The sequence below is a fragment of the Pelodiscus sinensis genome, chromosome 23, assembly GCF_049634645.1.
Source record: "Pelodiscus sinensis isolate JC-2024 chromosome 23, ASM4963464v1, whole genome shotgun sequence".
Classification (NCBI taxonomy): domain Eukaryota; kingdom Metazoa; phylum Chordata; order Testudines; family Trionychidae; genus Pelodiscus; species Pelodiscus sinensis.
The window spans coordinates 5,914,654-5,934,787 of record NC_134733.1 but is presented as its reverse complement, the minus strand read 5'-3'; the positions used below and the strand labels follow the sequence as shown (position 1 = coordinate 5,934,787).

The 20,134-nt window shown below is 53.0% G+C and overlaps 1 protein-coding gene across 32 annotated transcripts in view; it reads right to left on the bottom strand.

Moving 5' to 3' along the window:
* The window catches only part of ARHGEF10L (Rho guanine nucleotide exchange factor 10 like), a 247,907-nt gene that overhangs the window by 130,482 nt on the left and 97,291 nt on the right, over nt 1-20,134 (bottom strand). For 29 of the 32 annotated variants that reach the window (XM_075906164.1, XM_075906178.1, XM_075906145.1 and 26 more), the window contains exons 7-9: nt 9,874-10,031; nt 6,488-6,604; nt 1,340-1,448 (exon numbers count right to left, since the gene is read on the bottom strand). In XM_075906164.1, the coding sequence (XP_075762279.1) occupies nt 1,340-1,448; nt 6,488-6,604; nt 9,874-10,031 (384 nt within the window). Of the gene's footprint in view, nt 1-1,339; nt 1,449-6,487; nt 6,605-6,731; nt 7,082-9,873; nt 10,032-20,134 lie in introns of those variants that run through there. The other 3 variants (XM_075906176.1, XM_075906177.1, XM_075906181.1) reach the window with 2 other exon arrangements.

Sequence of the window (20,134 nt, the reverse complement as noted above, 5' to 3'; positions counted from 1 at the left end):
CATACATTACCCTCCTAGTTCGAACTAGCGGGGTAGTGTAGACATACCCCTTGAGAGTCCTGAAGGTTTTAGAAAAGCTAAATAGAAAAAGGATTTGGGGATGAGTTTTTAAATCGTACAAAAACATTGGACGTGCGTTTTCCCAACCCCTTTGCACTGTTGGGGTGTGTCTAGACTACAGAGTTTTGTCGACAAAAGTGGACTTTTGTCGACAAAACTATACCTGCGTCTACACTACCACTGAGTTCTGTCGACATAACGTCGACAGAACTCAGCAGTTTTGTCAACCGCTATAAACCTCATTCTACGAGGCATAACGCCTTCTGTCGACAGAAGGTGTTATTGCATGTAAACTGTCCTTTGCATCTACACTACCATGTCGACAAAGCAGCTTGCTTTGTTGACAGAACTGAATGTAGTGTAGACGCTCTTTGTCGACAGAAGTTTTGTCGACAGTATCTGTTGACAAAACTTCTGTCGACAAAAGCCTGTAGTCTAGACGTACCCTTGGAGTCTCTGACTGAACAGCCTTGCACTAGAGAAGGGGTAACATTTTCTCAAGAACCTACAGAGTGAGCGTGTAGTTTACAGAGCAAAAAGCGTAAGTCGATCACAGAAAAATCAGCGAGCCCCCTACCGTCAGCAAGGCTACGGGTATGTCTACACTACCACCCTAGTTCGAACTAGGGTGGTAATGTAGGCAACCGGAGTTGCAAATGAAGCCCGGGATTTGAATTTCCCGGGCTTCATTTGCATAAAGCCGGCTGCTGCCATTTTTAAATGTCCGCTAGTGCAGACTCCGTGCCGTGTGGCTACGAGGAGTAACGGTAGTTCGGAATAGGAAGCCTAGTCCGAACTACCTAGTGCTACACGCGGCACGGAGTCCGCATTTAAAAATGGCGGTGCCCGGCAAGATGCAAATGAAGCCCGGGAAATTCAAATCCTGGGCTTCATTTGCAACTCCGGTTGCCTACATTACCACCCTAGTTCAAACTAGGGTGGTAGTGTAGACATACCCTACGATTTTTTCACGGAAGACATGGATTCCTTGATTTCCGTGACTTCAGCCTGCAGCGGTAGGGAGCAGCAGGGGGAGTCCCGGATTTCCAAGCGGTCCCTGAATCTGTATCCTCGTCAGTGTGAACCTGATCTCCTCATTTTGCCATTGGTATTTTTAGTGGAAGTCATGGACGGGTCATTTTTCTTTATTGCCTGTGACTTTTACTGAGCCAGCGCCCGTGATCAAATCTCAGCCTTCAATCCTGAGCAACGTGTGAATCTGATTTCTGTAAAAACCGGCTCTTTTGCACAGGACCCCGACTGTCTCCGCGCCAGTTACCTGGGGCTTCTTTCCGGTGCAAGAAGGTCACTTTCCGCATGACGGCGATCTTCGTCTTCTCCAAGCCATCCTTCGTGCCGCTTCTGGCGGCTTTCATCAGCTGGGTCATCTGAGCAGAATCGGGGGAGAGGAGGGAGACACAAAGAAGTGACCATCTCTGCCAACCCTCCAGGCCCAGCGGCTCCATCCCGGAGCAGCCGCCAACGTGCCTAGCCCCTAAGAGCAGTTCTACCCCCCAGGCACAAGCGCATCTTCCCCACGCCAACCCCACATACACTTCCCAAGGGGCATGGAGGTAGAGAAAAGTTCATTTCCCACACTGGGCCATTAAACAGGAGCTACTGAAAACTGTCCCCCTCATGGCCCTAAAGACTCTGCTAACTTCTTTCACGAGTGGCTTTAAAAATCAGCGACACTTTATACGAAGGATCCCTCAAGAAAGGGTTAAATCATTCAGCGCTGTCATCAGCATGTTCCAGGCAGAGTAGCAAGGGCCACAGCTGGCTGGAAGCGCAGCCCTAGAGAGGGCAGGTGGTGTATAAGCAGTCACTGATCGGAGGTCTCCTTAGCAATCTGGAACAAGTGAGAGGGCGTCTATTAACCTATTAGAGACAAAAGCCCTGGTACAAAACGTGGTCCATGTACCTAGAGAGATCCCCGGTGGCGATATCATCGCAGGAGCCCAATGAGCTGTGGCGAGCTGCAAGTTCGGATCTTTTCCATCTCCGCAAAAGAGGAAGTGCCCCTTTTTTTTGGTTTCAATGCGTGAATTTAGTCAAGGGGTGGGGCTGTCAGACACGCGCGGCATTGGCCAGCGTGAGGGTAGGTGGATCTAATCTTTGGTGGCAACTGGTGAGCAGCCCCGGGGACAGAAGCCCCGTTGGACATGGGGCAGGGCAGCAGCAGCGCCAGGCTCCCCCATAGCACCCTGCAACGCACTCCCTGGAGGCATTACCTCCACAATAGACACAGCCCAGGACCCGGCCGCTCCTTGGCCCCTCTGCCGAGCCCACAGCAAGGCAGCCGCTGTGTCACTGGTTAGTCCGCTAGGGACCGGACTGAGCCCCATGAACTAACTCCACACAGGCCACTGAACTGCCAACCAAGAGTGGCATCTCCTAGTCCCTGCCAGCCCGGATCGAAAGCTCCCTATGCCAATCTGCTGGGTGGGCAGGACAGCCTGCCCTCCTCTTCTTCCGGCATTTCCAGTCGGACTCAACAGCAGCGTCCTGGCATCTTTGCCACCTTCCCTCTGGGACCAGCCTGGGCTCTAGGAACGTGTCGCCAGCCACGGGCAGCCGAGCCATCCTACCGGCCGGACAGCTCCCCTTTAACACTGCCCCACTGGAGACCCCCATCACCCTTTGGCAGGCAGCCCTCACGTGGATCGGTCCAGCCCATTGAAAGGGCCAGCAGGGAAGGGGGGAAGAGCAGGTTCACTGTGCGGCCACACAGCAGCCTCGTGCACAAGGGGCTGCTTGAACACGTGGCACTTGGCAACCATGGCAAGGCACCTAGTGCCAGCTGAGGACAGCTGGGCTGTGTCCAGACTCAGGGGTTTTTTCGGGAAAAGTAGCCTTTTTCCGAAAAAACTTCCCCTGCGTCCAGACTCAAGCCGCGTTCTTTCGAAATTAAATCGAAAGAATGCGGCTTTTCTTTCGATGGCGGTAAACCTCATTTCACGAGGAAGAACGCCTTCTTTCGAAAGAGGAACTTTCGAAAGAAGGCGTTCTTCAATGTAAATAGGGCTTCTTCAAAAGAGAGCATCCAGACTCACTGGATGCTTTCTTTCGAAAAAGCAAGCCGCTTTTTCGAAAGTTCAACGTGCAGTCTAGACGCTCTCTTTCGAAAGAGGCTTGCAGTCTAGACATAGCCCTGGTGTACAGCACATCCGGACTCTTCCTACTCCCACCCCGGCACCGCGGCTGTGAGGAAGGCAGCCTGCTCGGAACACCCCAGCAAGAAGCATCTTGCACCTCTCAGGTGGTGAAGAAATTGCCCCATGTAGACCCCTTCGATCTGGGCCAGGCTTGAGTGTTAGACAAACCGAACATTTAAAGCAGGATGGATTCTCCAGCTGGGCAAATGGAAGGCAAAAGCTGACCTGATCTGCTCAAGACCCTACGTAACTTTGTGCTGGAAGCTCCATTAAAATGTTTATGGGACATGCTTTTACCACATCTGGCAGCCCCCCCCCCCCCACACACACACATACTTGTGCACTTGTAGTGGAACATCCAACAGCGGCACGTGGAAAATGTCCATTTGCAAACTTTTGGGGATCAAAACCAGTACAGCGTCCCAAGGAAAACACGAAGGGGAGGGCAGATGCGCAAACTCTGCTGAGAGCAGGACCAGTATCTAACCTCAGAGGTGACAGAGCTGGTCAGAACAATTTTCACAGCCCATTTTCCATCCGGGAATGTAGTTCTATCAACGTTCAAGCCCTTCCTGAAAGGTGGCAATTTCACCAGCAATCCATTTGGGACTAACCCCTCCCAAAAGTTCCTATGAGTAAAAAAGGGGGGGAGGGGGGTTCCTGTTGGCCATTTTCAAAACAGAATGGCTTGATTTTGCATTTTGAAAAAACCTGTTTTAATGACCTTTATTAGTATTATACATAGCGAGGAAGAAGTTAATCCAAATTAATTGAGCAAAAAATAAAACTGGAGTTTTCTTTCATGGAGTGTTTAGAAACGAAACCTGGACATTTCTAACCAGAGGGAAGACAAACGCTCCCTCGTCACTCGCTGACTTGTTGCAGGTGGCCTTTGTCAGCTGAGCAGGTGAGCAAGGGTGCCGTTTCGGGAGAGCGGGGGGGGGATGGCGGGGAAGCAGCCATGCACACCGGGACGCGGCTTGCTTTTCTTCCCGCTCCCATGGTTATAAGGGAGTGAGGGGAAAGTACTTGGATTCCGTGTATGACGCTCACTCCTGGCTGGTGAAGGGCGGGGCAGAAGAGTAATTCACGGAATCCAAGTACTTTCCCCTCATTCCCTTATCGCCAGGGTAATGGGAAGAAAAACAAACCGTGTCCCAGCAGGCACGGCCACTAGGCAGGCCACGCCCCGGTGCACACGGCCACGTCCCAGCAGGCACAGCCGCTGCCCTCCCCCCGAAATGGCACCCTTGCAGATGAAGTGACAGCAACAAGGGAATTCAATTCAGTTTCCTACCAACCATCGAGTGTTGAACGCTCTCGGCAGCGGGATTTGAACCCACGCCTCCAGCACTGACCTCCATCCCACTACTAGCACAGTACGGGGCCTTCCACCGGTCACTACAGTCGAGCAGGAACTCTTCCGATGGAGGATGAAGTTCAACCTCTGCCTTCGGGAGGAAGACTTCGACGGCAGGTTTTTAACGGGCAGCTGCTTCAAGCCACAAAAAGGTTTGGGATTCAGAGCTAGCCCTGGCTCAGATGGACTCCTGGGCAGAGGGCAGGCGAGCTGGACCAAGGGGCAGAGTCAGTGCCAGACATCTGACTGTTGTCGCTCTCCTGTTTCAGGGAGCATCGTAAGCAGCACTACTGAGAGGTGGAACCCACAGGAAAGACGTGACCATCAAATGAGAGGCTAGCCAAATAGGACGCCCGTGTTCAGTCTTCGGCAGTGGCTCAGATAACAACAGTCATTTTATACACAGGCTCCATCTACAAATGCTCTATAATGGGGGACTGAGCTGCCCTAAGCGTGCTAGACACCCAAAACGTGTGCTAGGGATGGTTGTAAGCGGATCACTAGAAGGCACCACAGCAAACTAGAAGACTTACTCAGCATTGCTTGGGTCTTTCAGGGCAGGGTGCCAGCAGCATGAGGGGTGCAGGCGTCACAGCAGGGGGTTGGGTGTTGGGGCGGGGTGCAGGAGCCAGGGCAGGGGGTGGAAGGTGTGGGGAGCAGCTCAGGGCAGGGCGTGGGAATGCAGGAGTCAGGGCAGGGAATGTGGAGCTCAGGACAGGAGTATGAGGCGTGGGAAGGCTCAGGGCAGGATTCAGGACAGAGGGTGGAGGGTTCAGGCCAGGGAACTCAGGGCAGGAAGATCTGGGGGGACAGGGGGCTCAGAGCAGGAAGATTTAGGGGGACAGAGGGCTCAGGGCAGGAAGATCTTGGGGGACAGGGGGCTCAGGGCAGGAAGATCTTGGGGGACAGCGGGCTCAGAGCAGGAAGATCTGGGGGGACAGGGGGCTCAGAGCAGGAAGATCTGGGGGGACAGGGAGCTCAGAGCAGGAAGATCTGGGGGCACACCAGCAAGGTTTACCCCTAAGCTGTGTGCCAGCACAGACCTGCAGCTGTTTAATGAGCCCTGCCCAAACAGGGGCTCAGGGAGCTGCCCAACTGTGTGAGTGGCACCTCTCCCTCAGCGACAGCAGCAGCTCCCTGCTGAGGAAAGAGCAGCGAGTCTCTCCCAGCTGGTAGGGACACGTCCGCTCCCTCTGGGGCTCAGGTCGAAGAGGGAGCTGAGCAGGGCCGGTAGATACAACCATCCTCCCCACCATTTCACTTAGTAACCACATTCACTTGAAAGAAAAACATGGAAACACTGTTCGCAGAGTCACTTTTCAGAGCCACGGCCATGCTCTGTAGAGCCCATGGCAGGCAGAGAAACTTTCTGCCCATTTCCTTGAAAGGTAAACTGAGGCACAGAGGTGCTATGGCTCAGCTGCAGGCTACACGTCAAGTTCGAGAGCATGTATCCATGCTGGCTCTGATGGAGCGAGCGCACTAAGGATAGAAGTGATGCTGCCCCCCAATGAGGAGACAGCGGCCCCAAGTACATGCCTATAGTCTCAGATGGGGTCAGACTCTGGGAAGCCAGCCCCGCCTGCGACTTGCACTGCCACAGTGACACTTGTACCGTGCATGCCATGGCGGAGCAGAGCTAGTGCGGGTACGTCTCCTCGAACAGGGGTTTGCACGTACCCGACGAGTGGCCAGGAACTCCCAGTTCTTGTCACTGGTCTGCACGCCCCTGCCCCTTTGGGAGCCTCGAGCTCCGGCAGGTGTGAGCCAAGCAAGCCTGGTATGAAAAGGAAGCAACTGTGCAAAGCAGAGTTACAGCAGATGGGAGACTGTGGTGCAGAGAGCATGCAACCCAGGTGGGACCAGGAAGAGAGTAAAAAAAAAAAACCGACTGAAGGAGGGACAGTACCTTACAATCGTACTTCTGCTTCAGCTCCTGCATGTCTCTCCCCCCAACTCTTAAAGCCAGAATGTCCCTCTTAGTCCTGGCGTATCTCTCCTTTAGCCTATTCAGGTCTGGAGAAAGCTGCGCCCCAAGCAATCGGGTAGGAGGAGAAGCAACAGGCGGAGGGAAGAGAGGCAGAGAAGAGAGATTCAGGTAAGCAGCCAAACACAAGAGGAGGAGAAACAAGAGGACCGGCAGCCCCTCTCACCTCACCCAGCTCCAGTCCGAACGCAGGCACGAGGTTCCTGGGCCCGCCATCTTAAGGAGGAGCAAGCCAGCCGTACCCCCACCGGGGCGGAAAGCTCTGGGCTGTGGACAACAGGAGTGAGGGGAATCTAATTGCTTCAGGTCCCTCTCTCAGGCAGCAAGAGGGCAAGACTCTCCCCACCCAAAGACCTGTCTGCGGAGAAGCACCAGGGGCTCCTGGAGTTCTGCCAAGGTGAGGGGGAAGGGGGCTAGGAAAGGGGGCTGCTCCCCCCCCCCAGGTACCATGACAAGGGGATTCCAGCCTGTGGAACTGAGGCCCCCACCCCTTTAGAAATGCAGGCAGGCAACAACTGCTACGTTCGGTAAGTGACTGGGCTCTCCACAGTCCCAATCACGTCCAGCCCCCCACTCTGAGCCCAGGAGAACTCGCTACGCCACTGAAGAGGGGTGGTCAGAGGGAGGGGGGGGGGATGCGCTCACTGCTCCAGAGCTCGACCCAGAGCACACAGCAAAGCGGGACAGAGGCCGGCACATGCAAAGACGCTGGCCGCAGGGGGTAGCACAGACTCATGCACTATGCAGGGCGCCAAGCGGGATCTCAGCCAGCAAGAGGCATTGCCGGGTGCCCACCATCCCCATCAACCCCTCTTCCCTCCCACGGCTGCATCCTGCCCCCTAGTCGCGGTGCCCGTCGGCCGAACCGTCAGAGCGCCGGGATGTCTTGTCCCAGCTGACGGAGCTCAGAGCCCTGACGTGCAATAGGCCCGGAGAGAACACAGCTTCACTGTGCACATCTGCCCACATGGGTATCTGGCCTGGCGGCTCAGTGGAAAACCCGGGAGGGATTCTCTGGGGCACGGGCTCTTCTCTGCTTGCTCCACAGTCCAGCTGTGGACTCGGGACAGGATCTCCCCAGGACATCACTGAAACCAACGGACAGCACGTCTAGAGACCTAGCTGAGTCTGTGCTGGGGCCTGCCAGGGTTGAGACCCGGCTCCTCTGGGCTTGACCGTCCACAGCCCTGCCACCTCTGGGTGTGCCATGTCAGGGATGCAACGAAACACCTGCCTGAGCCTCAGCACCACTTTCGTTACAAACTAAGCACCAGCTAACGGGCTACGTGCCCTTTCGAGACGGTGCCAGCCCGTGGTACGATTTCATGACTAGCCGCTTGAAGAGGCAATCGGTCAGTTCTGACTTGGCAGAGGGACAACCCACCATGCGAGGGAGCGGGACACTCGGGGTCCAAACACCCCAGGAGAGAAAAGAAGCTTTAAGCCCCCCCAAACGAGCACTTGAACTAATCCATTCCCAGTCCAATAACACCGTATGGATCACGTACGGGGAAGGTCTTTTAGGAAAGCTTCTAAAGTTCTGAACTTGGCCGTCATGCAAATCCGCGGCTATCCGCTTCGTCTCGGTGGCTACAGATGCAGAGATCTGCGGCTCTTTGTCGCAGGCACACATTTCGTATCTAGAACCCTGCAAGTTTTTGCGGAAACGGAGGCGGCTCTCCAGTCATGAGCTAAGAATGCAGGGCCCAGCTCCGTCCCTGCATAAACACCGTACTCATCACGGCATTACAATGTCAGGTACACCTCACCGCAGGGAGGGGCGCCTCCCATGCCACTGGATGAGAGGAAACTGATTCAAGTAACAAGTCACTCGGCGGGTGCTGTCCGTGAAAGACTGGATCCTCCCACAGCTCCGGGGTACACTGGGAAACTGTTCAAAGGTGACAGGCAGCTTGTACTAGGAAAGGGATTTTATGGCACGTAGGAGCATAACGCCTGTGGTTGCCTCTTTACATTTATCCTTTGGGTGACTCTGTCATCTCGGACTCGGCGCCTCTTCTATTCAATAAACCTGTTTTCACCCCAAGCAGGCCCCAAACAGGGCGGATGTGGGGTCCTGAGTCAGCTGGGGGGCTGGTTTCAAGCTTTGAGGGTGATGCACCGGAGGGGGAGTTAAGAACTAGGAGAGGATGGATTTGGGGAGTCCTGGGACAGTCGCCCTGCAAATAGTAACTAGGCTGGCAGATGCTAGCGTGAGACTTTGTGCTCGTGGGCTGGCTACTGGCATCAGAGCTCCGAGCCTTTGCTGCACAGCCTAGAGGCCACCAAGGCTACCCAGCAGGGGTGACTGGACACCCTGCCGGCCTGGGTGGACCCCAGAGCGTCCCAGGTCTCGAACACAACAGTCAGAAACGGGATTCTTGCTGCCCCACTGATGAGCCTCCACTAGTACCTGCAGCCAGTGGTACGTGGTCTGATCACAAGCCATTAGCTAGCTATGCATGGGGCAGGGGCCTTCAATGCACCCCCCAAGTCCCCGGCTCCTAGAACACTGCTGCATCTCAGGACAGTCTCTAAGCCACATGCTCCATCCTACCTGCTGTGTCCCCCCCCCCGGCCCATTCCACATGCAGACTCCTGAGTCATACAAGGCCAGAAATGGCTTCCCCAGTACCAGGCAATATCTGTGATGAGCACCTAATGTACAATCCCAGTTCAGTTCTCTAGGCAAGGTGTTCCGTAAATACAAAAAAATCTTCCCCACTTGAACATGTGGCTGTTTATAGGGCTTTACAACCATAGATCTCAAAGTACTTGACAAAGAAGGTCGGTGGCATTCGACCCATTTTACAGGTGGGAAAACTAAGGCACAGAAGGGAAGGGGCTAGCCAAAAACCACCTAACAGGCCCCTGGCAGAGTCAGGAATGGAACTCCGGTGCTCTGTCCACTAGGCAACACAGCCTCTAAAGAGTCACTTAAGTCCCCTTCTTCCTTCCCAGAGAGTGGGGTAAAAGGATTCACATCCAGGCGATTCGACTGTACCCCACAACTCAGCTGAGTCACATCTGGAACAGCTACCCTACTCCCACCGTCCCAGTCCACTGCTTACACTCAAGCTAGGGACATACCCTTCTCTGAACCGCGGATGGGCTACAAACATTTATAGATGGGCATTCGCCTGACAAACCATCTGGCATTTTCCATCCTGCGCCCCCAACCAGTACAGCCTTGGAACATGGATGGAAGAACCAGTCAGGGGTTATTTCAAACTGGCGCGCCCTCCCCCCACCCCAGACGACGAGGCACCGGGCGTATCATTTCTCAGGGCACATCATGTGCCGATTACCTTTGGCTGGAAGGATGCCTTGTGTTTGGTAGGTTCTGCCTCAGGCTTAGCCTCTTCTCCAGAATCGTCGCTGTAGCTCTCAAACTCGCTGGAGCTCCAGCCTAGATCCTCCGCTTCCCGATGTGCCCCATCCTCGCAAAGCAGGTTTCTGTCTGTCCCTGCCGGGGCGGGGAAAAGAACAGAACATCACTGGCAAAGACCGACGGCATGGCCTTTTGGGAGGAGCCATTTCCTTCAACACGCGACAGGTGCAATTAGTTCAACATTATCCACACTGAACCCCACGCCACCCATTTCCGCCGAACAGCCTTCACCAGTGTGGACCCAGGCCTGGTGATGCCGCTGCGTTCGTTTAGCATCGCGCCAGAGCTAGGAAAGTCTCCTGCGGCCAAGTGCAATGCCAGTAAATCGTACTGGGGGAAAAGAGGAGTGAGCGTCACCTAAGGAAATGTACAGACTCCTAGGGCTGGAAGAGACCTCAGGAGTCATCGAGTTCAGCCCCCTGCCCAAAGCAAATCCAACCCCGACTCAATCATCCCAGCCAGGGCTTTGTCAAGCCGGGACCCTAGGGATGGAGATTCCATCCCCTCCCTAGGGAACCCATCCCAGTGCTTCCCCACCCTCCTAGGATACGTCTCCACGACAACATTATTTCGAAATAACTAGTGTTATCTCGAAATGACTTAGTCTGTGTCTACACAGCAGGCAGCTATTTCGAAATAATGGAGGACTTCTTACTCTGACTCCTGTAACCCTCCTTGTACGAGGAGTGAGGGAATCGGAGGAAGAGCGCTCTATTTCGAGATACGTGCAGTGCAGACGCTCCCAATTTCAATTTCAAAATAAGCTACGCAATTGACGCAGCTCAATTTGTGTAGCTTATTGCCAGTTAAGCCCAGCTGTGTAGACTCACCCTTAGGGAAAACGTTTTTCCTAATATCCAACCTGGACCTCTCCTGCTGCAACTTGAGCCCATTGCTCCTTGTTCTGCCACCTGCCACCACTGAGAACAGCCTCTCTCCATCCTCTTTGGAACCCCCTTCAGGAAGACTGCTATGAAATCCCCCCTCACTCTTCTCGTCTATGGATTAAATAAGCCCAAGTCCCTCAGTCTCTCCTCGTAGGTCATGTGCTCCAGCCCCCTCATCATTTTGGTCGCCCTCCGCTGGACCCTCCCCAATGCGTCCACATCCTTTCTGTAGTGGGGGGGCCCAGAACTGGACACAATACTCCAGATGAGGCCTCCCCAGTGCCGAATAAAGGGGAATAATCACTTCCCTAGATCTGCTGGCAATGCTCCTCCTAATGCACCCCAATACGTTATTAGTCTTCCTGGCTACTAGGGCACCCCGTTGACTCGCACACACTTAGATTGCTTCAAACCAGGCAGGATGGTGGATGAGGAAAGGAAGGATCTTGGAAGCAGGATGGAGAGGGACAAGGCGGCTAAGGGACCGTTTCCGCTCTGCAACATCTGTTTCCAGGAGCTGGACTCAGCAAAGACAAGTAGTGGCTCGAGCTGGCGACCCTCTGAACATGCAGATGCCGAGCCACTTTGCACCGAGCCCAGAAGACGGCCTGCGCTCCTGGCCAGCAGCGTGCTCGACCTCTGAGAGCAGAGACGGCTGCAGGGACAGACCAGCCATGCGTCACCATGAGGAATTTGAGAGAAGGCGGAGGAGGGGAAAGCAAGGCGAGAAGTCCTGAGAGGGCCAGTAGAACACGACAACCCAGGAAAAGCAGCTTCGGAGGCTGCCCAGCTTGATAACGGATCCCCCTTTGAGTCAGCAATAACTGGAATCACAAGGGACAGCACAGAACCCAGCAAAGTATCAGTAGGTGGGTGAGTGGGCAGGGTGGTGCTGACCAGCAGAGGGAGCTACTGCGCCACCGTTGGAAAACTTCGTTCTTTCCCTGGAACTGCACGGAAAGGTAGGGCGAATGCTGGTGCACCCTAAGCTAGTCTGCAAGCCCTCCGCTAGAAGATCACCAGGGCAGTGGTGTCAGTGAGAGGCAGCGTTTCTTGAGAGAGATCCAGGGCGATGGAGCGAGGCATTTTATTACTGCTTGTTTTGTCACAACAATGCCGGAAGGACCCAGTTGGGACGGGGGCCCCCTCTGTTCTCTAATTAGAGGCTCTAATTAGAGCAGGACAAGGAAGGAGCATCAGCCCTATTTACAGATAGGAAGCAAAAGGCCAGAGAGATTAAGTGATTTGCCCAAGGTTACAGCAGAACCTGTGTCATAGCTGAGAGATTCCCAAGCACGGGGCAAAACCAGCCCTTCTAACCACAGAGCTGTTCTAGCCCCTTTCTGTTTGCTACTTGTATTTAAACCAGGGGTTCTCGAATTGGGAGACGTCAACCTCCCCTCCAAATCCTGTTTCACTTCCAACATTTGTAATTCTTGTTAAATATTTTAAAATGTGGCCGGGGGTAGGGGATAGGTATTTAGGAAGGGGGGTCAGGAGTCACATTCATGAATGTTTGAGAACCACTGGTTTAAACCTTGTCTGTTTGCTCCTTTTCTCCTCCTCCTCTAGCTGGTATCGCGTGCTTTTCCATTTCATTTTGTAAAACCACCATCCATTTCCGATTTCAGCTGTTCAGTTTTCCACTCTCCCCAGGAGAGATTTGGTCACATGGAAGAGGATCTGGGGCTGGATCTTGTATGTTTGTATCCCATCTACAATAAAAACCCCAGCCCGTTCCACACTGCCAAGCCCCTTTAAACTGATTGCATAGCATATTAGTACCAGTACTGTTTATTTCTTATTTGCACTGCAGTAGCTACCTCAAACCCCCAGCACGCCTTCAGTACGCCAGGTGCTGTACAAACAGAACCAAAGGGCGGTCCTTGCTCCTGCGAGCTGCTGCATTACACACCCCAAAGGTAGGCGGCAAGCCCAGTTCAGAGTAAAAAACACATCCGCTCCTCTCTCCTTGGCAAACAAGCTGTTCGTATGAGCAACGCCCAGATTTCCTTGCGGCGCACGCTGCCAGACGGCCAAGACACAGGCTGCTCATCTGTCTCTGTTCAGCACTGTGGAATCTAAGCCACGTGTCTCATTTTAGTTGCACAAGAACCAGTGTTAGCAAGTGAAGAAATGGGCCTGCTTTTCCCACACTCAGATCTGCTTTATTCCTCCACTGCAGGCGAGGTCCATGCGCCATCTCAGACCTCGTGGTCTTCCATCCCAGCTGATGCCACCATGCCTCAACTCCTAGGCACTTCTGGGACCTTTGCCCCAGGTCACCACGGGACTGCTGAGCCCACTCCTCCTGCTAGCTCCAGCCAATACCTGGCAGCCCTATTTAAACACGGTCCCGGCTTTTCTCAGCAGCGGCTTTCATTGTGTTCTTGTGAGGTTTTAAAAGACTGGTCACCGCAAGGAAGGGATGGGACTAAGAGCCCGGCTCCCGCCCCATTCCTAGGGCAGATCTTTCAGACAAACATCCACCCTGAGAACCCCGCTTGAGCAGTGTTCCCCGTAAGCTGGGCACGTGTGCAGCTACTCAGGAGAAATTCAAGTGTCACCCAGCTGATTAGCCAAGCGCTCCCAGCTAGGTTTTGTTTCTACGAGTGGTGCACATTCACACATGCCACGGTGCACATACAAATTATTCTGCACATCGATGGAAAAGATGAGCGGGAACATTGACCATGACCCTTGGTACATTGCTGAAATGGTCAATTACTCGCACAATTACAAATTGACACTTTCTCCCCAGTCTAAAGCCATTTAGCTTCAACTTCCAGCCTTATTGGCTAGTGGAAGATCCTTCTCTGCTAGAGGGAAGAGCCCATTATTAAATATTTGTTCACCATGTAGGTACTCAGAGACTGTAAGCAAGTCATCCCCTCTTTGTGACTCTAACTGGATTGAGCTCCTTGAATCTATCCCTATAAGGCAGGTTTTCTAAGCCTTTAGTTGTTCTTGGGGTTCTTCTCTGAACCCTTTCCAATGGATCGACCTCCTTCTCGTATTGTCACCAGAACAGGGCACAGGACTCCATCAGTGATCGCACCAGTGCCAAATACAGAGATAAAACAACGCTCTGCGCCCCGTCAAGACTCCTACTGAGGTACCACAAGATCGTCCTTGCTCTTTTGGCCAGTGCGTCGCAGTGGGAGCTCATGCCAGCTGATTACCCTGCACAATCCCCAGAATTTCGTCCAGAGTCACTGCTTCCCAGGACAGAGTCCCCCATCCTGTCAATACGGCCGACACTCCTTGTTTCTATGTGTGTGTGTTTACATGCACACTTACAGAAGCGGGTGACAGAGCTGGCCATCCATCAGTAGAGCCCCGCGCGGATACAGAATGTGTATCCGCCTCTGTGGTGCCACAGATATCCACACTGACATCTGCGGATACACGTGGATACAAAGCAGATATCCACGGATTTGCAGGGCTCTACCCAGCAGCGTTGCGCCTCTGGCCCTGAGATGGAGACGAAGGCTAACATCAGACAGGAGACCCCTCGTGTGCAGTGCACAGCACTGGCCATAAACTACAACTGTGTTGGGCTCTTGCCCTTCTGCCCAGCGGGAGAGCTCAGGAACAGACAGCTGGATTTTCTCCACTCTCGGAACATCCACTCCTCCAGCTGGGGAGGGACCCGAGTTCCACAGAGCCCGGCAGGAGGAGGAGATGCTCTGGAAAGAATGCAGGCGGACAGGAATTTTAAATTTGATTCCAATCATCGGGCTATTATTAAACAAAAAGATAAACAACTCCCTAAAAGAAGATTTGATTTTAGCTCACGTGTGCAACTGGCCATGGAGGCGTGAAAAACACAATCACCGCGCAGCCATGAGACGATGGCTACACTAACTTGCATTTCCACCTCCGGGGGCCTTGCTGGATGGAGACAGACGTTCACCATCATCGTGCACACCACAGTGCCACATAGGCGATGTCTTCAGAACCAGCAGCAACGAGCGTCCGAGCCCCAGGTAACAGACCTGACTCACGGGGCTCTGGTGTTAAAACCAGTGGGTGGACGTTCAGGCACGGGGCTGGGAAGCCTAGTGAAGAGGGCGGGTTTCACAGCCTGAACCTGAACATCGACACAGCTGTTTCGGGCACCATTCGCGCAAGCCCGAGGCTGTGGAGCCGAGCTCTGTGACTCCCAGCCCTGTAGACGTACCCGTAAGGTACAGACAGCCTTTGCCCACAGAGCTTCCCATCCAAACAGCTACCACAGACAAGGGGGAGGGGGGGACCACAGAAATTGTTCCCCTCCCCCCTTTGACAGACCAGACACAGAGGCATAAAGTGAATAAGAACCAGGGTGCTTCAAAAACATAGGCGCCTAAATCTCTATTTTATTCACCTAAACTCACTAAGCCCCGAAACCCGTCAGGGTAAAAGTTCTCTCAGTCCCTGTCTCTCTGTAGGGATCCAGATGCCCCCACCTAAGCCGCAGGGCAACTCCCAACCCAGGGAAAACAGGTGTGCCACCGGCCACGTGCAGTGACAGGCAGGGCCCAGTGTAGTAGGCGTCCACCGACCGGACTGGGTCCCATTGGCTACATCTAGATTGCAAGCCTCTTTCGAAAGAGGCTCTCTCGAAGTCTCTTTCGAAAAAGAGCATCTAGACAACAAGAAGATTTTTCGAAAAAGCAGCTCGCTTTTTTGAAAGAGAGTCTAGACGTTCTCTTTTGCAAAAGCCCTGTTTTCATGCAATAGCGCCTTTTTTCGAAAGATGACTTTGAAAAAAGGCGTTATTCCTCGCAGAACAAGGTTTACTGCCGTCGACAAAACTGCCGCGGTCTTTCCATTTCCTGTCGACAGAACGCGGCGGTAGTCTAGACGCAGGTACAGTTTTTTTTCGAAAAACCCCTGTAGACTAGACACACCCATTCAGAGCCTGGCAGGAGGAAGAGGAGCTTCTGACCCACTCTGGATAAATCCCAATGGGAGCGGGAGAGCGTCTCTGTCATCCAGTGCTTCAGGCGAACACCTTGGAGATTGGAGACCCGGGTCCTCCCCCCGGGAATGTCCAGTGGAGCTGCTTTCCCAGGTGAGATGAGGGGAGCCCCCCATAGGCCACTAGTCCATGGCTTAGAGATTAGCACGTCTCCGGAGAGCTAGGAGTCCCTCGTTGAAATCCTCCCTTCCCCCAGGCAGAGAGGGTCACAGAAGCTGGGTTTCCTACCTCCCAGGGGCGGGCATGAGTCACTGAGCTAAAAGCTGTAATAGGGGAGCCCTCAAGTGCCCAACTCGGCAGAGAGATACACCTCTACCGATCTCATAGAGCTGGAAGGGACCTTGAGAGATCATTGAGTCCAGTCCCCTACCCTCACGGCAGGACCAAGCACCATCCCTGACAGATTTGCCCCAGATCCCTAAATGGCCCCCTCAGGGATTGAACTCACCACCCTGGGTTTAGCAGGCTCGAACCACTGAGCTATCCCTCCTGGCTGAACTAGGCCTCTCCCTGCAGTCTGGATTTGGGAGCCTCAATCTCACACCTCTCTGGGCAGCACCTCCCATTGACGATCTTAGACAGCTCCCTGCCGCGTGTGCCTCTGCGTCACAGGCACCCCGCTCTCCCATCGTGCCACACAGAAGTGTAGGTGACTAACTCAGGCTTTGGGATGGACAGGGAGTTTTCCAGGAATCTGAATTACACACAGTGTCAAGGCCTAACTCCTTTGGTGCACTCAGCCCTAAGTGACTTGCCTATGGTTACACACAGTCAGTAGCAGAGCCAGGACTTGCTCCAAAGCTCCCAAGTGCTAGCCCACGCTCTAGCCATTGGGTCATACTTCCTATCTCCATCAGAGCTTACCCAGCACAGAAAGTGACAGCGCGGGTCTGGCTCCCCCCTGCAACACATCCAAGCTACAGCTTGATATTCTAGGTCCCCAAGTCAGCCTCGTGAGCCCCAGATGTGATATGCTTCAGATAATATCGATATTTTCATCCTTGGGACAGGCATCTAAACTCCCTCAGTTTCCCACTGGCCATCCATTAACCTCTCTGGGGAACACTCCCACACCCAGTGGCAAATATAGGGCAGGGCGAGTGGGGCAGCCGCCCCAGGCCTCACCCTTCAAGAAGCCCCGCGCATGCGCCATGCCAAAGGGGGGCCCCATGAAATTGTGATGCCCTGGGCCCCGCAAAATCCTCATCTGCCCCTGCCCACACCAACATCATAGAATCCTAGAGCTGGAAGAGACCTCGAGAGGTCAAGTCCAACCCCCTGCCCAAAGCAGGACCAATCCCAACTCAATCAACCCGGCCAGGGCTTTCTCAAGCCAGGACTTAAAGACCTCTAGGGATGGAAATTCCACTCCCTCCCTAGGGAACCCAGCCCAGGGCTTCCCCACCCTCCTCGGGAAATAGTTTTTCCTAATATCAAAGCTGGATCTCCCCCACTGTAACTTGAGACCATTGTTCCTCGTTCTGCCATCTGTCACCACTGAACACAGCCTCTCTCCAGCCTCTTTGGAACCCCCCTTCAGGAAGTTGAAGGCTGCTCTCAAATCCCCCCTCACTCTTCTCTTCTGCAGACTAAACAAACCCAATTCCCTCAGCCTCTCCTCATAGGTCACGTGCTCCAGCCCCCTAATCATTTTGGTTTCCCTCCGCTGGACCCTCTCCAATGCGTCCACATCCTTTCTATAGTGGGGGGCTCAGAACTGGACACAATACTCCAGATGTGGCCTCACCGGTGCCAAATAAAGGGGAATAATCACTTCTCTGGATCTGCTGGCAATGCTCCTCCTAATGCCCCCTAATATGCCATTAGCCTTCTTGGCTACAAGGGCACATTGTCAACTCATATCCAGCTTCTCATCCACTGTAACCCCAGGTCCTTTTCTGCAGAACTGTTACTCAGCCATTTGGTCCCCAGCCTGTAACAATGCTTGGGATTCTTCCATCCCAAGTGCAGGACTCTACACTTGTCCTTGTTGAACCTCATCAGATTTCTTTTGGCCCAATCCTCTAATCTGTCCAGGTCACTCTGGACCCTATCCCTGCCCTGCAGCATATCCACCTCTCCCCCAGCTTAGTGTCATCTGCAAACTTGCTGAGGGTGCAATCTCATCCAGGTTATTAATAAAGACATTGAACAAAACCAGTCCTAGAACCGATCCTTGGGGCACTCCGCTAGAAACCGACTGCCAACCCGACATCGAGCCGTTGATCACTACCCATTGGGCCCAACAGTCTAGCCAGCTTTTTATCCATCTTACAGTCCATTTATCCAATCCATATTCCCTTAGCTTGCTGGCAAGAATATTGTGGGAGACCGTATCAAAAGCTTTGCTAAAGTCAAGGTATATCGGCATCCACTGACTTTCCCACGTCCACAGAGCCAGTTACCTCATCATAGAAGCTCATCAGATTGGTCAGGCACGACTTGCCCTTCGTGAATCCATGTTGACTATTCCTGATCACCTTCCCCTCTTCCAAGTGCTTCAAAATGGATCCTTGAGGATCCCCTCCATGATTTTTCTGGGGACTGAGGTAAGATTGACGTGTCTGTAGTACCCTGGATCATCATTCTTCCCTTGTTTTAAAGAAGGGCACTACATTTGCCTTTTTCCAGTCATCTGGGATCTCTCCCGATCTCCACGAGTTTTCAAATATAATGGCCAGAGGCTCCGCAATGACATTTGCCAACTCCCTCAGTACCCTCGGATGCATTAAATCCGGGCCCATGGATTTGTGTACTTTTAGTGCATTTGTCTGGGGGCTGACCTTGTCCGTGAAGACAGAGGCAAAGAAAGCATTGAGTACTTCAGCTTTTCCCACATCATCTGTCACTAGGTTACCTCCCTCATCCAGTAAGGGCCCCACACCGTCTCTGATCACCCTCTTATTGCTAACATGCCTGTAGGAACCTTTCTTGTTATCCTTCACATCCCTTGCTAGCTGCAAGTCCAATTGCGCTTTCACCTTCCTGATAACTCCCCTGCATTCTCAAGCAATAGTCATCTGTCCCAGTTTCCACTTCTTGTAAGCTTCTTTTTTGTGTTTAAGCTCACCAAGGATTTCCTCGGTAAGCAAATCTGGTCACCTACCACTTACATATTTGCTTTTCTTGCTGCGCATGGGATGGTTTCTTCCTGTGCCTTTAATAAGGCTTCCTTAAAATATTGCCAGCTCTCCTGGATTCCTTTCCCCATCCCAGGGAATCCTGACCATCAGTTCTCTGAGGGAGTCAAAGTCCACTTTTCTGAAGTCTATGGTGTGTATTTTGCTACTCTCCTTTCTTCCTTTAATTTAATTAAATGGAGATTGCCTATCTCCTAGAACTGGAAGGGACCTTGAAAGGTCATCGAGTCCAGTCCCCTGCCTTCACAGCAGGACCAAGTACCATCCCTGATGAATTTTTGCCCCAAATCCCTAAATGGCCTCCACAAGGATTGAACTCACAACCCTGGGTTTAACAGGCCAATGCTCAAACCACTGAGCTATCCCTCCCCCTTTGGTCAGGATCCTGAAATCTACCATCACATGATCACTTCTTCCCAGAATGTCACCCACCTCTACTTCCCGTACTAGTTCCTCCCTGTTAGTGAGCAGCAGGTCAAGGTGTGCATGGCCCCTGGTTGGTTCCTTCAGCACTTGTATCACGTAAGTTACCCCCAACATTCTCCAAAAACTTCCTGGATTGTCTGTGTACTGCTGTATTGGTCTCCCAACAGAGGTCAGAATGATTGAAGTCCCCCATGAAAACCAGGGCCTGTCATGTGGAAGCTTCTCTCAGTTGTCTGAAGAAAGTTTCGTCTACCTCATCCACCTGATCCGGTGGTCTACAGCAGACACCAACCACATCATCCCTCTTGCTTCCTCTTCTAAACTTAACTCATAGGCTCTCAATAGGCTTTTCTCCCTCTATATGCTGGAGCTCCGAGCAATCATACTGCTCTCTTACATACAATGCAACTCCTCCTCCTTTTCTCCTCCACCTGTTCTTCCTCCACAGTTTATACCCTCCCATGACAGTGCTCCAGTCATGCAAGTCATCCCACCAAGTCTCTGTTATTCCAATCAAATCATAGTTCTTTGACTGGGCCAGGGCTTCTAATTCTTCTTATTGGTTTCCCAGGCTTCTTGCATTTGTGTACAAACGCCTTAGATAACCAGGTGATCGCCCTGCCTTCTCCATCCGAATAAGGGCCCTTCCTTGTTGCTTGTTCCTCCTTGTGTTTCTTCCCGGTATCCGACTTCCTTACTTAGCACTGGGCTTTGGTCACCATCCCCCAATGAACCTAGTTTAAAGCCCTCCTCACTAGG